General features: G+C 38.7%; 1 protein-coding gene across 8 annotated transcripts in view; it reads left to right on the top strand.

The window, feature by feature from the left end:
- ralgps2 (Ral GEF with PH domain and SH3 binding motif 2) overlaps positions 1-24,670 on the top strand; it is a 519,857-nt gene that overhangs the window by 414,834 nt on the left and 80,353 nt on the right. For 4 of the 8 annotated variants that reach the window (XM_043699973.1, XM_043699970.1, XM_043699971.1 and 1 more), the window contains 3 exons: positions 15,561-15,653; positions 19,235-19,340; positions 19,580-19,671. In XM_043699973.1, the coding sequence (XP_043555908.1) occupies positions 15,561-15,653; positions 19,235-19,340; positions 19,580-19,671 (291 nt within the window). Of the gene's footprint in view, positions 1-15,560; positions 15,654-17,382; positions 18,425-19,234; positions 19,341-19,579; positions 19,672-19,858; positions 20,016-24,670 lie in introns of those variants that run through there. The other 4 variants (XM_043699974.1, XM_043699975.1, XM_043699977.1 and 1 more) reach the window with 4 other exon arrangements.

Below are 24,670 nucleotides of genomic sequence, written 5' to 3'. Positions count from 1 at the left end.
GAACACAACTTGAGTGTAGTCAATTGCAGAGACTCACTGAGGACATATCCTCATCAGAGGGACTTGAGGACAGCTCACAGCAAAACCCTAAAACAAAGCCATTCCTCAGCCAAATGGTTCAAATTTCCTTCAGGATTCTGGCCAGCAAGCTACTGTAGTTGCTGCAGATATGCAGATTCAAGAAAGCATAAGAGTTCTATTTGACCTAAACTGAGTAATAGCCCAGTGTCCAGGAGAGTTAATATCTGGATTGGAACATTAAATGGCTTAGCAGCGTCAAAATCAGAACCAATCAAGATAAACTTCAGTTCCATCAACAAGCAAACCCAATATACCGGCCACTACAACGAACAGCCATAACCGGCAACCTGAAGCAGCAGAAACGGAACCAAATAAATGTCAGAAGAGACAGTACAGCAGCACTTCACAGGAAGCTCCAAAGCACTGAAGATGTCACTTAAAATTTCTCTTTACTGTTAGGTTTACTTGCTTGACCAATATCTCAGGCTTACTTTGTAACTGAGGCTTGACATGAATCAAGAGTCTAGAGAAGGTAATAGCAGAATTATTACCAACTGCTGTGTACAAAAATAGAGGTAAAGATAGTGTTGTGGAATTGTTGAACTTATTACAAAATCTGAAAGGGAGACTGAAGAGTCTGATCGAAAGATGAGATGCTGTTCCTTGAGTTTACATTGAGCTGAATTCGAACAATGTTAGAGGCCATGGTCAGTAAAAAGACAATTAAAATGACAAGTGAATTTTTTTATGCCTCATGAGTGGGGGAATGGGGAAATGATGAGATGAGAAATCTGACTGGCCTCAGTGCAGGTCTAGATTTTCCAGACCTTATAAGACCTTATATAGTGCCCGTTGTTTTAGTTCAAAATCCCAACATGTTTGTTGTATAATGAATTATCCCATGTGCTGCCACCTGCACCTGCAGCTGTTCTTGTCTCAGACCGAAGTCTCAATCAAATTTGCCACAGAACTCCGAGGCTAAAATTCAGAATCCTAACTTGTCTCCCAAACTTTTAGAAAATATTTGCAGATAATTGACAATATTGATAATGGTGATTCAGCTGCAGAAGCTGAAACCATTTAATATTTCCTCTTGTTAACCACCATTCCCTTCTTCCATTCACCTCATCTTAGATATTGGATTTTTTTCCCTATTTTTAAAAGTTTCTATATCGTCCATTCACACACTCCGATATTTGAAACATTTTGTGATTTCTTGGCTTGTTTTCATGCACAAAACTTGGGATACTAATCACAGATCAAGTTTCCATTTCCCACCTGAGACTACCTCCTGCATAACAACAATTAATCAAGGTCTTATTATAGAGTCATAGAGATGTACAGCATGGAAACAGACCCTTCGGTCCAACCCGTCCATGCCGACCAGATATCCCAACCCAATCTAGTCCCACCTGGCAGCACCTGGCCCATATCCCTCCAAACCCTTCCTATTCATATACCCATCCAAATGCTCTTAAATGTTGCAATTGTGCCAGCCTCCATCACATCCTCTGGCAGCTCATTCCATACACGTACCACCCTCTGTGTGACAAAGTTGCCCCTTAGGACTCTTTTATATCTTTCCCCTCTCACCCTAAACCTATGCCCTCCAGTTCTGGATCCCCGACCCCATGGAAAAGACTTTGTCTATTTATCCTATCCATGCTGGTCATAATTTGGTAAACCTCTATAAGGTCACCCCTCAGCCTCCGACGCTCCAGGGAAAACGGCCACAGCCTGTTCAGCCTCTCCCTGTAGCTCAGATCCTCCAACTCTGGCAACATCCTTTAAATCTTTTCTGAACCCTTTCAAGTTTCACAACATCTTTCCGATAGGAAGGAGACCAGAATTGCACGCAATATTCCAACAGTAGCCTGACCAATGTCCTGTACAGGCGCAACATGATCACATTTATCTGAATTAAACTCCATCTGTCACTTCTCAGCCTATTGGCACATCTGGCCCAGATCCTGTTGTAATCTGAGGTAACCCTCTTCGCTGTCCACTCCACCTCCAATTTTGGTGCAATCTGCAACTTGCATCCAAATCATTTATGTAAATGACAAAATGTAGTGGGCCCAGCCCCGATCCTTGTGGCACTCCACTGGTCACAGGCCTCCAGTCTGAAAAACAACCCTCCACCACCACCCTCTGTCTTCCACCTTTGAGCCAGTTCTGTATCCAAATGGCTAGTTCTCCCTGTATTCCATGAGATCTAACCTTGCTAATCAGTCTCTCATGGGGAACCCTGTTGAATGCCTTACTGAAGTCCATGTAGATCACATCTACTGCTCTGCCCTCATCAATCTTCTTTGTTACTTCGAAAAACTCAATTAAGTTTGTGAGACATGATTTCCCACGCACAAAGCCATGTTGACTATCCCGAATCAGTCCTTGCCTTTCCAAATGCATGTACATCCTGTCCCTCAGGATTCCCTCCAACAACTTGCCCACCACTGAGATCAGGCTCACCAGTCTATAGTTGCCTGGCTTGTCTTTACCGCCCTTCTTAAACAGTGGTACCATGTTAGCCAACCTCCAGTCTTCCGGCACCTCACCTGTGACAATCGTTGATACAAATATCTCAGCAAGTGGCCAAGCAATCACTTCTCTAGCTTCGCACAGTGTTCTCGGGTACACCTGATCAGGTCCTGGGGATTTAACCACTTTTAACCGTTTCAAGGCATCCAGCACTTCCTCCTCTGTAATCTGGACATTTTGCAAGATGTCACCATCTATTTCCCTACAGTCTAAATCTTCCATTTTCTGTGGCTCCACACAAAGGCCGCCTTGCTGATCTTTGAAGGGCCCTATTCTCTCCCGAGTTACCCTTTTATCCTTAACATATTTGTAAAAACTCTTTGGATTCTCCTTAATTCTATTTGCCAAAGCTATCTCATGTCCCCGTTTTGCCCTCCTAATTTCTCTCTTAAGTATACTCCTACTTTCTTTGTACTTTTCTAAGGATTTAATCGATCTATCCTGTCTATACCTGACATGTGCTTCCTTTTTCTTAACCAAACCCTCAATTTTTTTAGTCATCCAGCATTCCCTATACCTATCAGCCATCCCTTTCTGACAGGAATATACTTTCTCTGGATTCTTGTTATCTCATTTCTGAAGGCTTCCCATTTTCCAGCCGTCCCTTTACCTATGAACATCTGCCTCCAATCAGCTTTCGAAAGTTCTTGCCTAATACCATCAAAATTGGCCTTCTCCAATTTAGAACTTCAAATTTAAGATCTTTTCCATCAATATTTAAAACGAATAGAATTATGGTTGCTGGCCCCAAAGTGCTCCCCCACTGACACCTCAGTCACCTGCCCAGCCTTATTTCCCAAGAGTAGGTCAAGTTTTGCACCTTCTCTAGTAGGTACATCCACATACTGAATCAGAAAATTGTCTTGTACACACTTTAGAAATTCCTCTCCATCTAAACCTTTAACACTATGGCAGTCACAATTGATGTTTGGAAAGTTAAATCCCCTACCATAACCACCCTATTATTCTTACAGATAGATGAGATCTCCTTACAAGTTTGTTTCTCAATTTCCCTCTGACTATTGGGGGGTCTATAATACAATCCCAATAAGATGATCATCCCTTTCTTATTTCTCAGTTCCACCCAAATAACTTCCCTGGATGTATTTCCGGGAATATCCTCCCTCAGCGCAGCTGTAATGCTATCCCTTATCAAAAATACCACTCCCCTGTCTCTCTTGCCTCCCTTTCTATCCTTCCTGTAGCATTTGTACCCTGGAAATTTAAGCTGCCAGTCCTGCCCATCCCTGAGCCATGTTTCTGTAATTGCTATGATATTCCAGTCCCATGTTCCTAATCATGCCCTGAGTTCATCTGCCTTCCCTGTTAGGCCCCTTGCGTTGAAATAAATGCAGTTTAATTTATTAGTCCTACCTTGTCCCTACCTGCCCTGACTGTTTGACTCACTTCTCTGTTCTCAACTGTACCAGTCTCAGATCGATCTCTTTCCTCACTATCTCACTGGATCCCACCCCTCCCCCACCTTACTAGTTTAAATCCTCTCATGCAGTTCTAGCAAATTTCCCTGCCAGTATATTAGTCCCCTTCCAATTTAGGTGCAATCTGTCCTTCTTGTCCAGGTCACGTCTACCCCAAAAGAGATTCCAATGGTCCAAAAATGTGAATCCTTCTCCCATACACCAGCTCCTCAGCCATGCATTCATCTGTTCTAAACTCCTATTCCTGCCCTCACTAGCTCGTAACACTAGGAGTAATCCAGATATTACTACCCTTGAGGACCTCCTTTTTAAATTTCTGCCTAACTCTCTGTAATCTCCCTTCGGAATCTCAACCTTTTCCCCTCCTATATCATTGGTTCCAATGTGGACAATTATCTCCTGCTGGCCCCTCTCCCCCGTGAGAACATTCTGCACCCTCTCTGAGACATCCTTGATCCTGGCACCTGGGAATAAGCACACCATTCTGCTTTTTCTTTGCTGGCCACAGAAACGTCTGTCTGTACTTCTGACTACAGAATCCCCTAACACAATTGATCTCTTGGAAGCCGGCATACCCTTCGTTGCATTAGAGCAAGTCTCAATACCAGAAACTTGGCTTTTCGTGCTATGTTTCCCTGAGAATCCAAAACAGCATACCTGTTTGAAATGGGTATATCCACAAAAGACTCCTGCACTAGCTGCCTATCTCTCTTACCCTTCCTGAAGTTAACCCATCTATGTGACTCTATCTGAGACTTTACCACCTTCCTATAATTGCCATCCAATACATATTGTTGCTGTTGCAAATTCCTCATTGCTTCTATCTGTCTCTCCAACCGATCCACTCGATCTGATAAGATTCGCATCCAACAGCATTTATAGCAGATATAATCCACAGTAACCCTTAAATTCTCTTTAAACTCCCAAATCTGACAAAAAGTACATATCACTGCAAAGGCCATTTTTGCTCCTTCACAATCTACAGACCCAGAAAATAACACCGTCTTATTCCTCTATAAACACTGCCCCAGGTTAAAGTAATAGCTATGGCTTATATTTTAAGTTTAATCAAGAGACTTATCTCCAAAACATATAATCAAGAAAGAATCCACTATACTCACTACTGCAGCCTTTCTATTGGACAGACTTAAAACAACAAATAACTTATCTGATTCTGTGCTGTGAACTTCGCCCAACAGTTCCTCCAAGATTAGTTGTGAATTTCACTGTTTGTTAATTTTCCCAGATGCACTCCGATGTCCAGCGATACACGAAATCAAACAGCAAAGGCGGAAACTGTGTAGGTTTTCTCTCTCTCTCTCTCCTACACTGTCCTCACCATGTGCTTCCTTTGTCTGCTCTTCTCCCTTTTAAAACTGCTGTTGTTTTAACTTTTTTTTTCCAAAGTTCCAAAACAATGCAACAGCATGTAAAACAGTAATTGCTGCTCCTGGGATTTGAGGAAATCACCTCCAACCCCTAAAAAACCTCAAAAAAAAGGGGCAGCTCTTACAGCCAGAAATTTTTCCCGTCCTCCATCTTGGATTACCCAAAATCATCTCCTATTATGTTTTAGTATATTTTATCTGTTAATTCAGACAGTGAAAACCCCACATAAAAATGGCACACAAACACATCTTTTCATATGCACTCAGAAATCAACTGAAAATTTCTGTGTAATGTTATTTTAAAAACATTCCTTATGACAAAGTATTTCTATTCAAACTTAATTTTTCCTACTAATTGGAGAATAAACTGTTTATCAGCCGATGTTGTTAGGTATTTAAGTACTTGTATTATGGTGATCACAAAATAGGCACTTTGTTTAACACACTACCATTTTTAAAACTTGAGTTCATATATTCAAATAGCATCAATGCAAGTTGTTTCTCAGTCATGTTGATCTTTATATTAAAAGTTTCCTTCTCCACCTTTGCACTCTGCCTCCTTGTTACATTTTGTAGGCTAAACACTATACAAGATAGAATCATAGAATCCCTACAGTGCAGAACGAGGCCATTCGGCCGATCGAGTCCACACTGACCTTGCAAAGAGCATCCCACCCAAACCCAGTGCCCTACCCTATCCATGTAACCCCACATTTACCATGGCCAGTCTACCTTACCTGCACATCTTTGGACTGTGGGAGGAAACTAGAGCACCCAGAGGAAGCCCACACATACACAGGAACAATGTGCAGACTCCTCACAGACAGACCTCTTAGGCTGGAATTAAACTCAGGTCCCCGGCAGCAGTTCTAAATGCAGAGCCACTGTGCAGCCCATACAGTTTTTCCAATTATTACACAAGTATTCGTCTTCAGGAAAAATTAAAGAATAAATCTCCTTTTTATTTATTTATCATTCCACATAACAAAAGAAAATATATATCATTTCACTGATCAGAGTGGGGCTTTTGATGACTGCTTAAGAGTGGCAGGGGTTTCATACTTCTACCATTTATATCAATCATTCCACCCCTAAACCGCACTCCCACCCCCACTTCTCGAAACCATCAACCATATAGACTTCCTCAGATAATGCTACCAACTAAAATTAATTCAACAATCAGCAATGTTTTATAAATTTCTTGAGCAGAGATCTGAATTCTCAGGATACTTTGACTTGTTAATCTCTTTTAAACATCTTTTGCAATATAGTTCAGTGTAACCATTCCAGTTCAGTGTTTTTTTATTCCACTGTAGTGTCCAACACACTGCTTAATCAAGATCTTCAAATTCTGCCAATAGCAAGGGAATGAAAACAGTCCAGATAGTTGATTATAATCATTAACAACAAAGCTACTCCTTGTGGTCCAAGTTGAAACCATTTGGCAGCTCGTGTTAAACATCATAAAATAAACTTGTGAGACTGGAGGAATTCAGTCTACATCCTCTATAAGGAATCATCAGATGGCTGTTTAGTGGTTTAAGCCTTTCTTAACAGGCAAAGATTAATGAAATTGTACCAAAGGGGTTGACAATAAGAAAATTTTCAGCCTTGCAACTACGAATTGTCAGAAAGCAGGTCTTACGCAGTCCGGGTAGCCAACATATTAATCAACCGTGACATATGTTAGAAACTTATCTCTGAATCAAATTTGATATTCAGGCTCCAAATGACAAGGCAGTATATGGGAAAATTAGAATACTGAAATAAAAGAAAAACTTATCTGTTCTTCTGACCAATCAAAATGTAAATGCAGATAATCACAGGTTATCATCCAAATTGCTACCTGTATTAGCATAAAACTAATTTATTAAAAAAACATTTTGACCACTTGGAGTATTTTGCTCACTGATATTAACTATATCATTAAATTCCACTGAGTTCTTATATTAGTATTAGCACTTCAGTCCAAAATACCTCTGAACAGGGGAAAAGAGCTCAAAGAGATATGGTTGTTCGTGCAAAGTTTAACTAACTGAAATCAACTGCTTTAGCAGCCTTCATCTCTGAAGTTACGTTATAAAAACTAAGGTTATACAGTTCCACCATTTAGCTTGTTTCTTTTCATTGAAATTTTATCACTGCATTCTCACTACTTTATGGGACAATTTAAAACTCATATTGCTCCGTCTTGCTTCATTTGTAAAATCATTTACAGTTTAGTGTTCAATTCATAGAGCTACTAAAAGCAGTCCTGAAATTCCTTCAGATGTAGCATGAGATTGCAAAACCTGATGCACTGAACTGGAAAGTTGTGTCCTTGCATGTTATTGGCAACAACCATTTATTTTGTAGAAATATCTCACTGAGCAGCTCACCTGTTTAGCTAAGAATTTGTATCTGCAACCTACACTTAGGCCAATACAAATTTCACTGTTCCGTCAGTAAGTTCAGATTTTCACTTCTTGCTCTTTGTGGGCAAGTGTTTAACTGCAATTTTTATACATCTCTGCATAAAACAAGTTAAGAACTAATAGAGTTTAATCATATTTGGAGCACCAGTACGATATGATGCTAGATAGACCATCCATTTCATTCAACAAGATTTGACTAAGCGTTTGAATACCTGACCTAATATCTACTCCTTTGGCTCAGGTGTCAAATTTAATTTGACAACACTCCAGTGTTGTGTTAAGGGTTATATTAAGGGTATTTTATATATGCAAGTTGTTGTTGAGTGAGTGAAAAAGTTTAAAGATTGCAAAAGTTGAAATGAATCCATTTTTTAATGCACTGCTCAAACCACAGTAGGCCTAATGAGATACATTGCCAAGTGATACTTCAGTGATTTATAGAACACAAATAATGGTGGTAGTTTGAATTCTATGACAGAAATTCAGGAAGGATCATATGGAAATAATAATGAGAACTTTGATTACACTTTAACTAAAATATATTCATTTTATATGAAACTGTACAATTTTTGAAGTTGAGGGAAAGTACACACAGTGATACTGGCTGTTGTCCTTTGTTCTCAATTTTTTTTTAACTGCAGTGGAAAAAAGAATAACTTTCCTTGTCCGCAGAGAACAAAGAAAACAGATGTTCTATAGATCAGAACTGCATCCTTTCGAATGATCTTTGTAAGCTGATTTTGATGGCTTTTTGCAAACTTCATATTCTCCTGTATATTTATTCAACATTTCATAATTTGTTTAACAAACTGAGCTTGTCCTTTTTTTGTTCAATTTTCTTCCCGTTCTCTTTGTCTAAAGTCAGTGCTCCTGCAATACTAAGGCCAACTGGTCAATTGTCACTTACTGAGTCAAAATCACCTCCAAAACTCACTGCATTGAGTATCACACGTCAACCAGTTCTGTTTTCATCCAATATCTCACACAAACCCGAGAAAGCAAAAATTCAGGAGCAGTTTAAAAAAATCAAGTGCAGAATTAGTACATGATCCTTCTCCTTTCTTATCCCAACAGATATTGCAAATCCTTTCTAATATCACCCCAACTACAAAATCACATTATTTTCTTTCTGAAATAAAGTTTGAATAATATTTTTAATGTACTATTTCTTCATCAGTTGCAACACTGTGAGCTTTGTGTTTCAAATATTCTTCCAAAATCTCTCCATGAATTTCATTGTCATGATCACATCAGAGTTGTGCTCACAGAGTGGTCCATAAATTGCAAATGTTTAAAGCCCACTTAGCTTCCTTTCAGTTTTTTGAATATTTCAATGTATAAATAACCAATGGCAAAGTTTTAGTTTGAACAAGGTTGAAGGTTAGCTTATTACAAGATTTGTGAAAATTATGAAGTTGAAGGATGGTGGGATTAGATAAAATATGGATATAAGTCCAAAATAGACAAAAGATAGTTACAGAGGTGAAAGCAAGAAGAGGAACAGCTGTATGAAACGTAAATAAGGGCAATTACAAAGGAAATGATGACAGAGCTAGTTGGACTGGAGTACAAATCAGCAAAGACAGTTGACAAACAATGGCAGATATTCAAGAAAATAGTTCATGGCTTATAGCAAAGCAATGTCATAGCAAGGAAAAAGGATTTTAGGAAAGGGATAAGCCAAGCGTAGTTAAGAATAGCATCAACTTGAAAGGAAAAAAATACTATTTGGCAAAGGTTAGTGTTGACCTAAAGAATTGGGAAGGCTTTAACAACCAACAAAAGACTATGAAAAAATAATAGTAGGACAGAATAGGTTTTGAAGATAAACTTGCCAGTAATATCAAAACTGTGAGCAAGAGCTTATTTGAACATATATAAAGGTAAAGCGAAGTTAATGTGAACATAGGCCTCGTTGAGAACAAAGTTGTGGAAATAATAATGGAGAACCAGGAAAGTGCAAATGAGTTGAATAAATACTTTGCACCAACTTTACAGTAGAAGTCACTAATAGTATTCCAAAAATACTAAATAATCAAGGGTCAGAAGAAAGAGAGAAAATAAAAAAAACTATCATGAGAGAAAATGTGCCAGAGAAACTAATGAGGCTAAAAACAACTAGTCCCCTGGAACTGATGGGATGCATCCTCAGATATTAAAGGTCGTAGCTACAGAGTTTGTGGGTACACTGATAGTAATCTTTCAGGAGTCCTGAGATTATGGAAAAGCCCCAGATGATTGGAAATTGCCAATTACACCTCAATTACATTAAAAAGGAAGAAAACAGAAACAGGTAACGTAGGCAAGTTAAATTACCATCTGCTGTTGGGAAAATGTTGGAGTCTATTATAAATGGTGCAATAGCAGAGCATTTAGAAATAAATAATATCTTCAAGCAATGTCAGTATGGTTTTGTGAAGAGGAAATCATACCTGACAAATTTATTAGAATTCTTTGAGGAGGTCGCAAGCAGAATAGATTAAGGGAATCAGTATGTAATGATATATTTGGATTTTCAGAAGGTGTTTGATAAGGTACCACACAATAAGAGCGCATGGTGTTGGAGATACGATATTAGACCTGGTAACAATTCCTAACTAACAGAAGACAGAGAGTTGAGATAAAGAAGACATTGTCAGATGGCAACCTATTACTAATGGAGTGCCACAGGGATCAGTGCTGGGGCCACAATTACTTACAATATGTACTAATGACTTGGATGAGGAAAGTGAATGTACTATCACCAAGATTGTGAACGATAGAAAAATAGTTGGGAAGGCATGTAGTGAGGAAGACACAGAGTCTGCAGAAGGATATAGACAGGTTATTGAGTGAGCAAAAACTTGGCAGCTGGAATATAATGTGGGGAAATGTGAGGTTATGCATTCAGGAAAAGTAGTGGAGCTGAATGTTCTTTAAATGGCGAAAGACATGAGAAAGAGAGAGAGCTACAGAACAGAGGGATTTGGGAGTCCTTATGCAATCATTACAAAAAGCTAACATGCAGCTCAACAGGTAATAGGAAAAGCAAACGGAATGTTGGCCTTCATTTGAAAGGGAATGGAGTATAAATGTAGAGAGATTTTGCTAAAATTACAAGGTTCTGGTCAGACCACAGCAGAAATACAGTGAACTGTTCTGAGTCTCTTATTTAAGGAAGATTATACTGGCATTGGAGGTAGTCTAAAGAAGGTTCAGTCAGTTGATACTGGGTATGAAGGGTCTGTCTTATGATAGGAGGTTGAGTAGGCTAGGTCTGTACCTATTGGAATTTAGAAGGATAAGAGACTGCCTTATTAAAATATATAAGATTCTTAAGATACTTGACAAGGTAGTTGTAAAAAGATTATTTCCCCTTGTTAGAGAGTCTAGGACCAGAGGACAAAATTTCAGAGTAAGGGGTAACACATTTAAGACAGAGATGAGGGGGAGTTTCTTCTCTCAGAAGGTAGTCAATCTGGTATTTTTTTACTGCAAAGGACGGTAGGCTGCCCACTGATTGGATTCCTCCAAGAACAAAGGAAAATGGTATGGTTGTTGAATACCAATCATCTCAGCCCCAGGACATCACTGGACGAATTTCTCAGAATAGCTTCCTAAGCTTAACCATTTTCAGTTGATTCACCTGTGAATCCCTCCATGATAAAATCAGAAATGGGAATGTTTGCTGATGATTGATGAGAATATTTGCTGATGATTGAGGTGTTCAGTACCATTTTCAACTCTTTGAATAACAAGACCAGGAAGACAGTCAAACTTGACCTCATAATTGTGAAGTAATATTCAGGTCATGCATGCCCCAAGCAATGACCATTTCCACTAAGAAAGGATTTAATTATTTCCATTGCTAATTCCCCATTATCAACATCCTGGCAGTTTACCATTGACCAGAAACTGAATTCAGTCAGCCACATTAATGCTGTGGCTCTAAGGACAAGTCAGATACTGCGAATTCAGTGGCAGTAAGTGACTTCCTGATTCTCCAAAACCGGTAGGGCAAAAGTCTTGAATGACCCGATGCCTCCACTAAGTGCGGCTTCAACAGCACTTGAAGCTCAAACACAATGCAGGAGAAACCAGCCCGCTTGATCGACACTCCACTCACTGCCTTAAACATTCAGTCCCTCCACAACTGATGTATGGTGATTGTGGTGTATGCCCTCATAAGTGCTACTGTCTAAAAAGACCAAGAATTTAAAACAAATCAGTTTTCCAGTGAGCAAAGGAAAAGACTGAACAGCAAGTTTTGAGATATTTACTGCAAAAAGTGAACATAATTCAAATATAGAAACATGCCACTAATGCATAGAACTAAAGAGAAAGTAGTTTTGCATTAACACAGTCAAAATGTGTTTTATAAAATCTTTTCACTGTGTGCCACACTTCTGGCAGACATGTAATATTACAGCAACTGTTCCATAATCATTCCCAGTGCTCCAGCAGAGTCAATTTTTTTCCCATTGTGCCAGGTTGAAAACAACCTTCCAGCATCCTTTGACAATCATTCCAGTCCCCATCTACATTTTCCAGATTGAATTATCATCAGCAAGGAACATTTGGTGACTCTCAGTTCCTTAGATCACCTAGTGCTACACTGTCTGTTTACTTTATTTTTAACAGAAGCCACACCTTTAGTGATTTCCAGCTTGGCTATTCACATAAAACAGTTCACCTGCTTTCATGCAACAATAACGTCTTTGTCACTGCATCTCAAAGCATAGGTCCTTTTTTCCTTTGAAATACTGTAAAAAGAGATCTAAACTAGCAACACTTGTTTGCATAGATTTGTGTTTGACTTACTGTCCTCATGGTGATCAGATCACTTAAGACCATAAAACATGGCAGCAGAAATAGGCCACTCAGTCCATTGAGTTCAGAGATATAATGGCTGATCAGATAATTCTAAATTCCACTTTCCCTTTTCTTAAAACCCTTGATTCTCTTCCTGTTTAAAAATCTTATCAATCTCAGCCTTGAATATACTTAATGACCCAGGCTCAACAGCTCTCTGTGACAAAGAATTCCATAGATTCGTTGTCCTCTGAGAGAATAAATTTCTTCTCGTATGTGTTTTAAATTTGTTATTCCTTATTCTGAGATTATGCCCCCTGGTCTAAAACTCTGCCACAAATATTCCCCTCCCCACCCCTCCCTGCCTTCCACAAGGATGTTCCTTTTCACCAATCCTTGGTTTACACTAATCTCCCCACCTACCCTCCGAACCCCCAGATTCTTTCCCCTGCAACTGTGAAAGATGCAAAACCTGCTGGCACCCCCCTCTTCCCCCCCCCCCCCCCCCCCCCCGGCCCCCCCCACCCCATCCAGGGCCCCGAATACTCCTTCCAGGTGAGAGCGGTTCACCTGTCTCTCCTCCAGCCTAGTTTACTGTATCTGGTGCTCCTGATGTGGTCTTCTCTACATCGGGGAGACCAAACATAAACTCGGCACATTTCATCGAGCTTCTCAGCTGGGCCTGCGGGGTCCGACCTGACCTCCCAGTCACTGCCCATTTTAATTCCCCTTCCCACTCCTTTTCTGACATGACCATCTTTGGCCGCCTCCATTGGCACAGCAAATCAGACCGCAAATTGGAGGAACAACATCTCATCTTCCACCTGAGCAGCCTAAAGCCCAGAGGACTCAACATTGAGTTCTCGAATTTCAAATAATCACCCTTCCTATCCTATGACTCCCTTTCCAGCCCCTCCCCCTCCCTTCCATTCATTCCTCTGATCAAACCTTCCTTCCAGCTATCAACCAGATTCATTCCTCCCATCAACCAACCAAGTCATATCCTCTACCTGTGTTCACCTATCCCTACCTCACCACCTCTCCCCACATACCCCCTCTTTATCTGCAGCTCCCCTTACACCAACCCCCAATCCTGAAGAAGGGTTACACCCGAAACATTGACTTCTCCACCTCCTGGTGCTGCCTGGTTTGCTGTGTTCTTCCAGCCTCCAGCTTGTCTACCTTAGATTCCAGCATCTGCATTTTTTTGACTCTAACAAAATGAGGGGAAGACAACTTTTCCACATGAATGTGTCTCTGCGTGAAAAGGTTTATCCAGAATTCTATGTTTTACTTTGCATTAAAGATAAATTTCAAAACATTACCATCTGTTAAAATTGAGCATTCATGACCAGATGCACTACAACAGCTCACTTTTTTCACCTTCCAAACCTATGAGGTCTATCACCAAGAATGTAATGGCTTCAGACGCATGAGAAATTGGCCACGTGCATGTGAAACCACAACCTGGAGATCCGCCCTTCAATCATGATTTGAAGTTTACTCTCAATTACTTTGCTGTCACTATGTTAGAATCCTAGAACACCTTTAACCATGTTGTCAGTACATCTATACCGGATGGCTTTGCCAACAATGCTGAAATCCCATGACAAAGTTTTTAAATATGAAGTTGTTTTAATGAATGTGCTGACTAATTCATGAGGGATAGATTAAACTGTAGGTTACAGTCAGCCACTATAATGGATCTAGAAAATTGTAAGTAAAGGTTTTATGGAACACTTTGCTAAAGTTTGAATTAATATGATGTGTGGAGCTATTTTGGTCACAATCTGTTGTCACCTGATAACAGGTTGAACTTTTCAGTATTTTCTTTGAGCTTATATGAGAGATATAATTTTGTATCTCTCTGTCACAAAGGCAAAACTATCTACTTATAAAAGGAAAAAGCCAATCATGGACCACTGTTCTTCTGACTTTAGCAACTTGATCTTTAAAGTACTCAAGATATTCCAGTTCGAACCCTTAAAGGGACAACCTGGGAGTAGAATAACAGAGCACATTTTGTTTAATGCCAGGTTCTGTTGCTTCTTTTTATCATGAGCCTCACATATTGACATTTTTAAAATTATCTCCTTTTTGGATAAAAACAATAAATTCTGCATTTTGTCTTATTTTTTTTAAATTGGTTTCAGATTTTCTCTCTCGTAAATTAATTATCTGAATTAGATGGCAAGTAGCTACCCTGACACCAAGAACCTGCATTTTTCATGGTATTGCTGTGCATAATATTTAAAACACATTTCATGTGATACCATGGGAATGTGGTTTAACTTTAGTGTGCTAAGTTTCCTATTTAACATGATATTTCCATGTGAGGTCAGATCTAAGACAGTGTCCTCAGAACGAAATCACTTCTAAAACATAAGAGGGATGATGTTAGTAAAACTATACACCAAGGATTTTATTTCTTCTGGAGAATTTTTAAGAAATGTTGAGCTTATTTTTTTATCTGTATATGCTTTTAACCTCGATATTCATATTATTTTCATGGTATATTCATACACAAATACTAACCTATTTTTATTTTTGCAAATGTTAATTAACATTAGTCAAGTTATTTCAAACAATTTATGCAATGAAAGGTACATTGTATGATCTCAGATGCGACAATTATGAATTTTAAAAACTTGCCCAAGTGCTGAAATAAGACTGAAAAATAATAGCCCAAACACACAATTTTGCTGGAAATTGCATATACATAATTTAACTGAAAATGAGTTCTCTCCAGACTTCAAACATGTAAATCTCTGATTTCTATTGTTTATATTCACCACTGTATGTCATCTTTTTAATACGTATGGTGTTCATTACTGAAATCAAAGTTGGTAGACCACTAAAACAGCACCACTACCCACCTCATCTCCACCCCCCCAACTCTCCAACCCCCACAATGAAAATTGGGAGATCATATCAGATCAGTTACTAGCTATGATCTTTTCGTGTAGGTTGCATCGTGGACCAAGTACTGGGTGGCGCTGTGTGGAACAAAACTCTATTACTACTCAGCCAAATCCTTAAAACCAACAGAAAGAAAGCATGTAAGTATAACTGTTCCCAAAAACTATTTGTTCTCAAGACTAGTTAGAATCCAATGAGAGCAATCTACAGCGTTAAGCATAATCAGTCTTAGTCAATGACGGTACATATTCAATTGGAAAGTTTTATGTAATGGATTTTAAGCGAGATCTCCTACATTTCACATTACATTGGCACAGTGTAACAGAACTAATATTTCTCATTAAAAACTGAATACTGTGAATTCTGGAAATTGGAAATAAAAACAGAAAATGCTGAAAAATGCTCAGTGAATCAGACGGCATTTGAAGAGTGAGACAGTTAACATTTCAGATGTGACTATTCATCAGAACTGGTAAAAGTTCAACATTAAAATTGGTTAAGAGCAAGAGGTGGGTGGGACAAGGACAAAAGGAAGATCTGTGATAGGATGAAAGACAGAAGCGAATGCATGACGTAAGAGTTAGTCTTCCAGGGCCGAAGGAAACAAATGCAGACTTCTCAATCATTTTATTCAAAGAACTAATAGACCTTTATCACCAGTATGTTGCACATCTTCATGATTCTTGTGGTGCAGTGGTCATGTTCCTAACTCTGAGCAAGGAGGCCCAAGTTCAAGTTCTGCCTCCTCCAGAGGTGTGTAATAATATCTCTGAACAGGTTCACTAAAAATTTCTGTAGCACATCTTGGTCTCAAATATAACCTGTTCTGCTATAGAATTGTCACTTCTATGTGTAAAATTTCAAAAAATTGGATTTATATTGAGATTTCCAAGAACAAATTTGATTGTAAGGAATTTTTCCAGTGTATCATAGAATTCCTACAGTGTGGAAGCATGCCATTCAGCCATTGAGTCCACACTGACCCTGCGAAGAGCATCCCACCCAGACCCATCCCCTACATCTGTAACCCTGCATTTGCCATTGCTAACTCACCTCGCCTGCACATCCCTGAACAACAATGTCCAATCCACCTAATCTGCACATCTTTGGAGTGTGAGAGGAAACTGGAGCACACAGGGAGAACATGCAAACTCCACACAGACAGTTGCTGTGGCTGGAATCGAACCTGGGTCCCTGGCACTGTGAGGCAGCAGTGCTAACCACTGAGCCACCATATCGGCCAAGTGGTATATCATTTCAAATCAGTAAATTTCTCAAGTTTAGGTGATTTATCTGATTATGTCAGTTAACAGGCCAGTTGTTCTAAAATTTGGAAATTAATTCAGAATTTTACTCTACTTTCATGTACTGAAAAAGTTCTAACAATCATAAAGACGTTCTGTCACTGGAACTTTGTGATTGTCAAAGCTAGGCAATTTTGTTTTAAATCTGTGTGAGGATTGCCACTTGATCTTTCACTGCAGCTATTCACATTTTGTCAGGAAAGAACTTGTTCACTTCATTGACCAAATTGAGATCCTTATTTCCAAATGACATTCTGAGCACAATCTTGCAGCGTATTTCTGCATGTACTGTTGACACAATGTCTTTCTTTATAGCATCTCTTGTTATGGAGGCATATTTACAAGTGTCTTCATGCAAGCATTTATGTAAATAAGGATAAGCGTGCAAGATATTTAGGTCTTTAGTTTCTTTGAGTGTTCATTAGAAGGACCATAAGCAGAATATCATAAAAAATTAAAGAAATATAGGCCATTTGGCCTTGCTGTCTATATTCTGCCATTCACTCATATCTTGGTTGAGCTGAGTGTGGCCATAACTCTACTTTTCTTGCTTGATCCCTTGTAGATCAAACATCTGTCTAATTCAGCCTTGAACGTATGGTGAAACAGCCTCCACAGCTCTTTGGGAGGAGAATGCCAAAGATCTAACAATACATCTCCCTTTAAATAAGGAGACCAAAACTGTTCACAATACTCTGTGATTACACCAATTCTCTGTCCAGTTTTCACAAGATTTTTATATTCACCACCCTTGCAATAAATTTGCCTTATTAATTACCTCTGCACATGCACAATAACTTTTACAAGGATATCTAGATTCCTTTCTGCCACAGTATTCTGCAGATTGTTTCAATTCAGAATATTATTCTTCTTTTCTGTTCTTTCTGCCTAAGTGGGCAACCTCACATTTTTCTGCATTAGACTCCATCTGCCAAATCTTTGCCCATCACTTAACCCATTTATGTCACTGAAGGGCAATTAAGGATGACCAGTAAATGCTGACCCAGCCAGTGACATCGAAATGTTGTGAATGCAACCCCATCTCTACCAGGTGGGTAGAGTTAAAATTAGACCTTAAGTATCAGCATTACCATAACTGCTTGCTTAATTTATTTTGTTACTATTTGTTTGAGCAAACTTCTTTCAGGAAACTTCTGCAACACTTGAAGTTTGTATTCTTTCCTTGAATTTGGCAGATCTGCTAAGTTTACAGGTATCTAATTTGAAATAAGGAGGCACCTATTTCTCTTTATCTGGCAGTGACTTTGTGTGAACAAGACTGAAATGAGCTTTAAAGCACCTAACTTGTGATAACTTTGCTTTTAAAGTAATTTTGCAGTCCATATAACCCGATCCCTCCCGTTTAACTTCTCCTTTTGCATGCACTTCTTTGTGTGTGGCTGTCTTGTTATGATTACTCAGTTCTTTACCAAGCCTGTAAAAACAGATTTAGAAACCCAGAGGAAATAACTTTACAATACGAGAAGGAGCTATCTCAGTAGAGTTATGAAAATTAAGTGTACTTTTGAAAGGTTATTTCCTCAGGGCTTCTTCCTCTTTGATGACCTGGGCTGATGTACATAATGCGTGAAGAAAAATAGAGCAAGGTAGTCTTAATTTTCACCTGTATGAGATGTGCTTTTCTATGTGAATTACTGATGATATCATATAACTATTTATATGCATTTCTAAAGAATTCCATGTACAAATATTGGCACTATTGTTTCCTTGCGCCACCACCATACATGTTAGGATCCCTACTCTTAAAAAATTCCCAGAAATCCTTCCTGTCTTAATGTACAAAGCAACAATATCAACAATGAAAAAGAAATGTTAAAACATTATTGTTCTTACTCAGCAATAGGAATAATAATAAATAAATGGAAGAAATCTGACAGCAGATTGATGAAACTTGAGTCATCTCATAGAGCTCCTAGAAACAGGGTACCTCCGTTTTAACAGTCTGTGCTTGAAATGTATTACTTTTTAACCTAAGTTCCTGATTAGGACCAGTGTTAGTAGTGTGTAATTTCATGCAATTTACACTTTGCTAGCCTGATCCTTTTTTTTACAGTTTCTAATGTGTACTTTACAAAGCCTCATTAGCACTCTCTTGAATGAAAACATCAGTCAATTCTTCCCATATTACTCACCATCTATTTCACTTTTATAAATGTCTTGGGATGTTCTTCTACTTTTAAAACATTGCTTCAAAGCAAATTGTTATTGTGTTGTACACTAAACATGCAGCAAGAAATCATTAATTCAGCCCAATGGGTTCATAAGTTACAATCTGTTTTATTGTTGCTTTTGAATTTTAATAGCACGCTGTTTATACAGCCCCTTTACTTGATCAAATCTGAAAAAGTCTTCAAGTCCAGAGTCCTACTGATGTGTCTAACTTTTCTGATATGCAGTTCAAATCAAGTTTGAGTAAGAGTGTGTCGGTTGTGGGTTGGATGGTGATGATGGCTGATGATCCAGAGCATCCAGATGTTTTCCAGCTTACAGACTCTGAAAAGGGTGAGTAATGAATGGAAAAAGGTCTAATTTCCTCTCCTTTTGTATTTGTTTCAATCTGTTCACAAGACTGAGTGAGCCAAAGATTGGCAAATATATTGGGTCTTTTAAGTTTCTAATTATGCAACCTTTTTCTGATTCTTAGTGGTAGAATGTATTTTCTTTAAAAAAAAGCTTCCAATGTCGAGTTAACACTGTAACAATTGAATATAATATTGCTTTTTTTTTGCACTCATTTTCAGGAAACTCTTACAAATTCCAGGCTGGTAATAGAGGGAATGCAATGCTCTGGTTTAAGCATTTGAGTTCTGCCTGCCAAAGCAACAGACAACAGGTACCAATTACTACAATGTTACACTGTGCATCTGCAGCTGTGCATAAGCATCAAAATAAGATTTTAATGTTGATAAGTAGCAACGTTTTGAAGAACATTTTTTAAATGAAATATATAAATTGAATCTCCTAATTTTAGTATCTTAAAATAAATCACTAATCTTCACATTTCATGATGATACTTCGAGATTCTTTGCCTCCTAAGTACAGTAATCATTGGGAGAACACAAGCCCTGAAAGATGCAATGGAACATATTCTTGATTTTTAAACTTTTCTGCCTGAGAAGATCCCAACACAGCAAAAGGAAAGCTTTTATGTTTTTAAATGGTGAGATATAATTGCATATTTGATTAAGAGTGATTTGGGTGTCTTTGTACTAGAAACACAGAATGTTCGCAATAAAGATAAAGTGCTGGAGAAGCACAGCAGATATGGAAGCATCAATGGAGAAAATGATTTAACTCCAATATGACTCTTCTGAAAAGAGTACTGTTGGGTATGCATGGGGTGCAGTTTTAGTTGTCTTATTTAAGAAAAATTTCCTTGCCTTACAGAAGTACATCAAAAGTTCATTAGATTGAAAGGAAACAAAAATGTTAAAACATATTCAGCACATCTAGCAATAATCGTGGAAAGAGAACCAAAATTAATGTCATCTCAATCACCAGATTGAGTCCTGAGATGAGAGGGTTGCCCTATGAATAAAATGAGCTTAGACTATCTGGAATTTTGAAAAATGAAAGCTGATCTCACTGTAAATATGAAGCTGTGAGGCTTGACAAGGTGGTTACTCAGACTGTTTCCCCTGATGCACGAATCGACAACTAGACACATAGTTTCAGGTTAAGAAATTGGCTATTTTGTATTGAAATGCAGAGAACTATTTTAACTCAGAAGTATGTAACTCATAAGAATCCTGAATCCAGAAGGCCATAAGTTGCACAAAGATGGAATAAATTCAAGGCCACGATTGGGCATTAAGCTAATCAAGGGTTGTGTAAATGGGTAAGGAAAATGGAGTCAAGATCAAGAATCAGCTATACTCTTAAATGTCTGGCGCAGATTTGAGGGGCCATGTAGTCTACTCTTGGTTCTGTTTCATGTATTATGTTCAGACATTCACAGTTTCTAATGACCCATTCACAGCTTAAGGTTATACGTCCTCGTGAATTAACAAGGCATTTATGTACACAGTTATGAATCTCCTCCAGCCTATGATCTGTACGTATACAATTCTGGCCTGTTGACCTACCCCAACTTTAATCATGCTATCTTCAATGGCTGAGATTCAGCTGCTAAAGCTGTAAACCTTAGAATTCCCTCCTTTAAACCTGTCCCCTCTCTTTCCTCCTTTTAAGGTGTTTCTTAAAATCTATCTCTTTGACCAAATCATCAACCATCCTCCCGAATTTCTCTTCTGTGATAAGATTATCGTGAAGCATCTTGAATCATTTTACTGCTTTAAAGCTGCTGTATGGATACCGATGTTGTTGAATGAGCCAAGATTATCTTGTGTTTTACTTCTGTTTTAGGTAGACATTGGTAGGCATACTTTGCTGTCTGATCTCCATTTGATATCAACCTTTTTGCTGTACACTCAAAATATTTGTGTGCGTTTCCCATGGCTAGAATTTCATGGGAATTTACAACTCTTAAAAAATGATCAGTCTATTGCCTATCTTTTGTAAGAACTAAAAAAAATTAAGCCTTTATTTCAAAGAACATCAAAAGATTAGAGTGAAAAACTACCAGCTAGGAGGTTGATTGGATCTTTTCTTGGGGGTTGCAAGAACTGCTACTCAGTTGAATTACTTAACTATAATTTCCATTTTGCTTTTTTATTCTAATATTTATAGGAACAGAGCATATATATAATGAAATCAAACTTGTATCTTTCTTTTCACGTGCGCATCTTTTGAATGTTTTAATATTTCATAATTCTCTGCCTCCTATTTCTTGATTTTGCACAATTACATGTAACTTTCCACTTTATGTGTTGAAACTGTAGGACTTGCAGAAAACTTTGTACTTCCTGAAGTTGCCAGACACTCAGGATTTTATAAATGTGATCTCATGAATAATGTATCATGAGTGCACTCTGGATTGCATTTGTTGACAAAAGCTTGTCCAACAGCATAAGGTGGGAAAAAGTTGTATCTGCTAATTAAAACTATTCCTGTGTAGCTTGCTGAGTGCTAACAACCAAATGACTCTAGGGTTGTGTAGATTTGCAGCTCGGGTGCCAGTTGCAGTTGTGGGTATGTTCACTGAGCTGGGAATTTCTCAGCCCAGCAAACATACCTAAACAACTGCAACCAAATGACTGGTCAACAATGCAGGATATCTCTATTTTGCAACACGAGTGTAAGCGCTTGTACAAGTAGTGCAGGAAAGACATTTCCCACATAACTCCATATAAGTTCCCACTCATTTGCCTCATATTAGGTGTAAAGGCAGTGTCGTCGTTATCTGCGACAGCCAAAAACTGTGGGTGAAAGTGAAGACAATTTGATTGTCTGTGGAGAAAAGGAAATATGTGCATTTGTACAGAGGCATCCTAATTACCAGATTCCTCAAAGCATTTGGCAGCCAATTCAGTACTTCTGACATTGAGTTATTGTTATAAAATATAAAACACGAGTCAGTTTTTGCACAGCAAGCCACTAAAAACCATAATGTGGTAATGACAAAATGATTTATTTTTGTGACAATGATGATTAAGGAATAAATATTAGCCGAGTGTTAGAAAGGAAGGTGCAATGGCAGTGAAAATATCCTACTTTTCTTCAAAACAGTACTACCAGGCATTCACCTGATGGGGCTAACAGAGCCTCAGTTTAAGTTCTCATCCAGCTCCATTTGTGCAACACTTCCTCAGGACAGCGCTGGAGTGTCAACCTGGAGTGGGACTTGATCCCAAAGGCTTTCTGACTTGGAGGCGAGAGGACTACTTACTGCCCAAGCTGGCAGCTGTGCTCTCTGATGTCCTCCATTTTATGTCCAGCTGGTATTCCATTTCATCAAGTAGACAAACAAATGATCAATAACTAAGGATTCATAATCAAGTTTGACACCTCTTAACAAATTTTGCATGGTTTCCCACACTTAGCACAGCAAATTTTATTGTTGCTAATGCAAACAATAATTTTCATATTTGGAAAAATACCTTCCAGCTGTATGCTTTACAAGAGAAAACAGTGTATAACAGGAAGGAATTTGCAAAGGGAGGCTCCTTCAGTTTGTGTGAATAGCTTATGCTCAACATTTAGGAGCATAAAACTTTGAGGAAGTAGACCTGTATGAAATTGGAAGCCTTCCTGAAGCATATACTTATTAGCATATGGTCCTGTTCTTCCTCCACATGTTCACTTGCTGAGGGGAAGAGGGTGAGCTAGAAGTTGTGGGACATGTTGGTACTGATGACGCAAGGCAAGTATTGAGGTGCGAAGATTAAGTTTCAGGAGCCGGGAAGGAAATAAGCAAGGAAGACCTCGAAGGCAGTAACTTCAGGATAACTCTGGATTAAGTCACATGCAGTAGCAAGAGTAGAAATAGGAAGATGGGAAGGATCAATGCGTGGCTTAAAGCAAGGTACAGAAGGGAGAGCTGCAAATTCTTAAAGCATGAGGACCAGATCTGGGACAGAAGACACTATTCAAAAGACACGGATTGCACTTCGGATGAGCACCAGTGTTCTCACAAAGAAATTTTTTAGTGGGGAGGCTTTTAATCTAAATTAGCAGAGGGATGGGCACCAACATATCAAAGAAAGGTGAATAAAGTGAGATTGTTGGCCACCACTACAGATGAAAGTTGTAACTTTTTAATTGAGAGTGCATTAAAAGATGTTATCTGGGCTGGAGAGTTTCAGTTATAAAGAAAGATTGGATAGACTGGGGTTTTACCTTAGAGCAGAGGAGATTGAGAGGAGACCTGATTGAGAGGTATAAAATTATGAGTGGCAAATTTAGGGTAGACAGGAAGAAACTTCTCTTCTTGATAGGATTAATTACTGGGGGAATAGATTTGAGGTGACGTGCAGAAGGCTTAAAAGAGATGTGAGAAAAAAAACATTTTCATGCAGAGGGTGGTAGGAATCTGGAATTCACTACCTATAAATATGCTGGAGGCAGAAACCTCAACATTTAAAGAAGTTTCGAGATGTATCTTGCAATGGCAAGGGCGAAATGCTCTAAATGGATTTAGAATACATGACAAGAGAAATAGAGATTACGATTGAACATAAAAAGGAGGGTGAATTCTTCAAGTGAGAGCCAAGTCACCTCTAATAGGTTAGAAAGGAAAGTGAAAATAAAATAAAGACTGGCAAAAAGCATGTATGATCAGATGATGGCAGTCAACATAAAAGAGAATCCAGATATTTTCTACCAGTATATGAATATCAAGTGAGTAGTAAGAGGTGTAGTGAGTCCTATTGCTGCATTCGCACCAATCTTCAACAGAAGTGCCAACTCAATGATCAATCTCAGCCTCTTCCAGTGGTCCCCAGTATACAGTCTTCAGCCAATTCTATTCACTCCCTGCGATGTCAAGAAAAGGTTGGAGACACTGGATACTGCAAAGGCTGTGGGCCCTGACAACACTGCTGATAACAGTAATATTGAAGATTTGTGCTCCAGAACTTGTATCTCCCCTAGTCAAGGTGTTCAAGTACAATTACAGCACTGGCATCTACTAAACACTGTGGAAAATTGTCCAGGTATGAGCTGTACACAAAATGCTGGACAAATCCAATCCAGCTATTTACCATCCTATCAGTCTACTCTTGATCATCAATAAAGTGATGGAATGTGTCATCAACATTGCTATCAAGCAGCAACTGCTGCTAAGTGATGCCCAATTTTGATTCCACCAGAGTCTGTCAGCTTTTGACCTCATTAAAACCTTGGTTGAAGCATGGACAAAAGAGCTGAATTCCAGAAGTGAGGTGACAGTGACACCCCTGACATCCAGGATGCATTCGAACACGTGTGGCATC

This window comes from Chiloscyllium plagiosum, chromosome 11, assembly GCF_004010195.1.
Source record: "Chiloscyllium plagiosum isolate BGI_BamShark_2017 chromosome 11, ASM401019v2, whole genome shotgun sequence".
Taxonomy (NCBI): Eukaryota; Metazoa; Chordata; class Chondrichthyes; order Orectolobiformes; family Hemiscylliidae; genus Chiloscyllium; species Chiloscyllium plagiosum.
Note: the sequence above shows the minus strand (reverse complement) of the source record. Positions and strands in the feature narration are given on the sequence as shown.